The following is a 5,000-nucleotide window of genomic DNA, read 5'->3' on the forward strand; positions in this document are numbered from 1 at the left end:
GCAATAGATATACAAAAAGGATATATAGAAATCATGGTAAATAGTGTAAAGCAAGATATCGTGTTTAGTGAAGTTTCCCCTTTTCAGTGGCACGTTTTCCCACACACTGCAGCCAGGGTCCTTGGCCTGATCATTCTGCCTATTGCTGTATATTTATCTACCTTCGTCATTCACTTTTGGGTTCTCACTGCATGGTACGTCATGTGACTGTTTTCTAAGTATATGCATTGTGTGTAAGAAATATAGATAGATGATATATTTCAGAACGGATAATAAAATTACCTACCCGTTTTCTATAGGAGTGTTAATGGCGGCGGCTTCTACCCGACGAAATTCTTTGCAGGATTTTCCAATACAGAATACGACAATGTAACCTTCCCTGAACGTAAGTCTTAACTGTTGCTTTACCAAACTCCCTTTGAACGTGAGATAACTGCATGGTGATTAAAGTATAGATAATAAGATATGCCATACACCAAGTAAAAACAGTGTATGAAAATATATGAAATACCCCATGGGAACAAGAATATTAAATATCGACACCAAACCCATGATATATACGAAACACATAGATATGAAACCAAAAATATCAACACGATACCTGCACTCTATACCCAAAAATTAAAATACTCACACCATACGCCTCACTATAAACCCACAAAACACGCGCCTAACACCTGCACCATACTATATACCCACGAAACACGAATATAAAATCCAAATACCCACACCATACCCCTACAGTGATTATAATAAATACCCACACAACAAACGCATACAAAACCCAAACACCCACACCATACATCATACAACCTACCCACACACAAAAAAACGCATACAAAACCCAAATACCCACACCATACATCATATAACACACCCACATACAAAAAAAACGCATACAAAACCCAAATACCCACACCATACATCATACCCTCACACTATATCTACCCACCCCCATCCCTCCCCCCTCACCAGATATCCACTACGGGGCAAATGTCACCATCCAAAGCAGCCGACCCATCTGTGGATATCTGGAGTCGTGGTATGACCTTTTCCCGTCGGAGTACACGGCTCCTTGCCAGCAGGTCACCACGTCGACGATAAAGGATGATGAGGCTTTGATGTGGTGAGTGTGTTTTTTTTTTTTTTTTTTTTTGGGGGGGGGGGACTTTCTTTTTTTGTTGTGTATTTTTTTTTTTTTTTAGTTTGTTATTTATTTTTCTTTTGTTTTTGTTTTTCATCATTTTTTTCTCTCTCCTTTCATGTTGTTTTGTCGTCACTCTCCCTCTTTCTCTTTCTCTACCTCCATCTCTCTCTCTCTCTCTCTCTCTCTTTCTCTTTCTCTCTTTCTCTCTTTCTCGCTCTGTCTTTCTCTCTCTATGTCTCTCTCTCCAATAGAGAGGTTAAGAGAGAGAGAGAGAGAGAGAGAGAGATCTACCTTCCTTACTCAAGCCACCCCTTCTTCCAAAGCCAAAAGGAACCCCACAAAGGTGGATTTCTAAGCCAATGTGGTGAATCGACGACCAAATATACTTCCTTTCCTTTTTACCTTCATTTTTCCTTATTAACCTAATGATATTCACCTCATTAACCTAATGATGATATGACTTTAATAACCCAATGTAATTAACCGTGTGGTATTAACCTTATTAACCTCTCTTTCGCCTCTCCTCCTCCAGGAACCTTCACAAGATGCAACTCGAAGCCGTTAAAGACCCCAAAGAAGTTCTGATGATTTTCCCTTTCCTTCTCTTCCTTTCTTTATCGGCTTATTAGCTTTCACTTATCTATCTGTCTATCTGTCTCTCTATCTTTCTTTCTCCCTACTTCAAGAACCATTAAGGAGGAGGTGGACGTAGATCGAAGCTGTGGTTAAAGAAGGTCCAAGGACAAGTTTTTTTTTTTTTTTTCAATTCTTTTCCTTTCCTATTTCCTTTTCTTCTCCTCCGCCGACCCTGTTAATCTTCTCCTTCTCCGCCCCCTTCAGGATCCCCCTTCAGGAAGATGGACCGTTGGAGACCTAGTGATGAAAAAAAAAAAAAAAATCTTCTCATTCTTCTTCTTTGCCGATTTTATTAACCTCCTTTTTTTGCTCCCTCATTTTCTTCAGGAACCATCAACAAAGTGGACCTCGAAGCCAAAGACACCAAGATTTCTTTTCTTCTTCTTTACTTCCTTTTTTGCTCATCCTCTTGTCTTTCTTTCTCTTTTTTTTTCTCCAGCGGTGCTATTAACCTCCTCCTCCTTTTCCCTCCCATCTCTCTCTCCAGGACCATCAACAAGGTTAACCTCTAAGCCACAGACACCATAATTTCTTTTCTTTTTCTTCTCTTCCTTTTTATTCTCCTCCACCGACCCTATTAATCTCCTCCCTCTTCTCCTACATCTCCTTCAGGAAACATCAGTAAGACGAACCTCGAAATTGTTTGGAGAACCAAAGGCCATTATTCTCTTTCTTTCTACTCCTTCATTTTTCCCATTTCTTCTCCTCCACCGACCTTATTAACCTTGTGGTGGCCAGGTTATTTTGCCACTGGTTGCTAAATTGCTTAATTATCTTGTTACTGTAATTGTGGTAGCGATTAAAACGCGAGGTTCATGAGTGGCTTTCTTAGATCACTAGCTTTCTGATACAATTAATTTACAGAGAAGATAAAAAAAAAATCACTGGTCACGTGTCACGCGCCGCGCCTGCCCTTCCCTTTCACGTGATCGATTCTGACTGCTTACCAGGGTTTTCCTGTAACTGGCCCTCTTCCAGGCACGGCCACGTGATTGGCCCTCATTTGAAAAAAGAGGGGCGACCATGGCCATGACCTAGTGAGGTAATTAATTAAGTGAACTCCTGGTTCACACGACAACCTCCTCCTCCAGGACGATCAAGAAGGTGGACCTCGAAGCCGGCTCAGTAATCGACGGCGGAGACCCCAAGGCCGCCCCTGTGTTAGTCCAAAACGGCGACTTCGTAATGCTGACTCACGCCGAGACTGGGCGCTCCCTCCGCTCGCACGGCCACAGAGCGCCGATCACCAAGCGCCATTACCAAGTCTGCGGCTACGGAGACGTAAGGAGGGCTACTACCTCTTGCTGGGATGTAGTAGGGCTACTGTAGGATTATCGTAGCTGTTGTAGAGCTGGTGTAGTTTGGGTCTAAGGCGACGTAACTAGGGCTACCTTTTGTAGAACTGGGCGACAGTGATGTAAGGAAGGCTTCCTTTTGTAGAGCTGTAGTAGCTGAGGTCAACGGTGATACAGGGAGAGCTGTTATTAAAGTATTGTAGAGTAATGTAGAGCTTCAGTATAAGTGTGTTTGACCAGTGGTAGAGCTGATGTGAAAACTCGCAAGGCTTTTGTAAAGCAGTAGTAGATATATTATAAACTCATAGATCTGCAATAGACTGAAAAGTTGTAGCTAAGCAGTTGTTCATCTGTAAATCTTTGGTAGCAGTATAGTATTGCTCCATGTTAGCTGTTGTAGATCTGTAGTAGTCCAGGTGTAAGGAAGGCCAGCTCGTTGTAGATGCTCGGCCATATTGCAGGTCTTGCAGATCCTCTTTTGTTTGTATGGGTTATTTTTATTATTATTATTATTATTATTGTTATAATTATTAATTGAGGAAGTTGTTTTGACTGTCTGTCTTTGTAAGGGATGATGGTGATAATGATAATAATAATGGTGATAATATTATTAATAATGGTAATGATGATGAAAATACTATTAATGATAAGTGATGATAACAATAGTATTGATATCAACAGCAAGGCAATGATTACTCGAAGAATGATTATTATTTTACTAAAACTTGCTAAAACACCTTCCCCCTCCCTTCCTACACATCCTAAAACATCTTCTCCCCATTCCTTCCCTTTCCCAAACATCCCAAAACATCAATTTCTCCTTCTCCCTCCTTCCCTTCCCTTCCCTTTCCCATACATCCCAAAACATCAATTTCTCCTTCTCCCTCCTTCCCTTCCCTTCCCTTTCCCACACATCCCAAAACATCAATTTATCCTTCTCTCCCCTTCCCCCCCTCCCCTATCCCCCCCCCCCCCAAAAAAAAAAAAAAATCCTCCCCCCCTTCAACCAACCAGGACGGTGCAGGCGGTCCCTTCGAAACATGGGAGGTGGTCATCCCGGGGGAGGCGAAGGGGGCAAACCTCACCATCATCAACCAGGACTTCATGCTCAGACACTGGAAGATGAACTGCTACCTCAAGGCCAACGAGATGGTGAAACTGCCCAAGGAATGGTGGGTGTTTGGGATGGTGGTGCTGGGGAGAGAAGGGACTGGTGGGGAAGGTTTGGGGAGGGGGAAGGTTTGGGGAGGTGGGAGGGAGGGGGAGGGAGATGGATAGATGGAAGGAGGGGAGGGGGAGGGAGGGAAGGGGAGGAAGAGAGGGAGGGAGGGAAAGTGAGAGGGAGGAGGAGGAAGAGAGAGAGAGAGAGGGAAAGTGAGAGGGAGGAGGAGGAAGAGAGAGGAGACAGAGAGAGAGAGGAGAGAGGGAGAGGGGGAGAGATATGAGAGAAGGAAAAAGAGAGAGAGAGAGAGAGAGAGAGATAGAGAGAGAGAGAAGGAGAGAGAGAGAGAGAGAGAGAGAGAGAGAGAGAGAGAGAGAGAGAGAGAGAGAGAGAGAGAGAGAGAGAGAGAGAGAGAGAGAGAGAGAGAAGAGAGAAAGAGAGAGAAGAGAGAGAGAAGAGAGAGAGAGAAGATGATGAAAGAGAAAGGAGAGAGAAATATGAGAGAGAGAAGGTTGCGTTTTGTGAATGTTTACGTGTCCTGTGTGTGCGTCCATGCGACCCTAAGAGGGCTTTCAACGGAGCCAAAGAAGTGACCTGCTCAAAGAACCCCGAAACCAGCCTGGCACTCTCATGCACATCAACTGAACAACAGCCCGAAACGTAAGCAAAACAAAATCACTGTCCATGCGACCCTAAGAATAACCTAACTCGTTACCCCCCCCCCCCAGGGCTTTCAACGGAGCCAAAGAAGTGACCTGCT

General features: G+C 43.7%; 1 protein-coding gene across 1 annotated transcript in view; it reads left to right on the forward strand.

Moving 5' to 3' along the window:
* The window catches only part of LOC122264615 (protein O-mannosyl-transferase 2), a 15,179-nt gene that overhangs the window by 6,803 nt on the left and 3,376 nt on the right, over positions 1-5,000 (forward strand). Inside the window, exons 8-13 of the mRNA XM_043033614.2 lie at positions 88-194; positions 300-385; positions 976-1,126; positions 2,875-3,064; positions 4,093-4,250; positions 4,969-5,000. The exon at positions 4,969-5,000 is cut by the window's right edge and continues 60 nt beyond it. Coding sequence (XP_042889548.2) covers positions 88-194; positions 300-385; positions 976-1,126; positions 2,875-3,064; positions 4,093-4,250; positions 4,969-5,000 — 724 coding nt within the window. The remainder of the gene's footprint in view (positions 1-87; positions 195-299; positions 386-975; positions 1,127-2,874; positions 3,065-4,092; positions 4,251-4,968) is intronic.

Source organism: Penaeus japonicus, unplaced genomic scaffold (genome assembly GCF_977035675.1).
Source record: "Penaeus japonicus unplaced genomic scaffold, GWHDUDI00000001_assembly GWHDUDI00000002, whole genome shotgun sequence".
Lineage (NCBI taxonomy): Eukaryota > Metazoa > Arthropoda > Malacostraca > Decapoda > Penaeidae > Penaeus > Penaeus japonicus.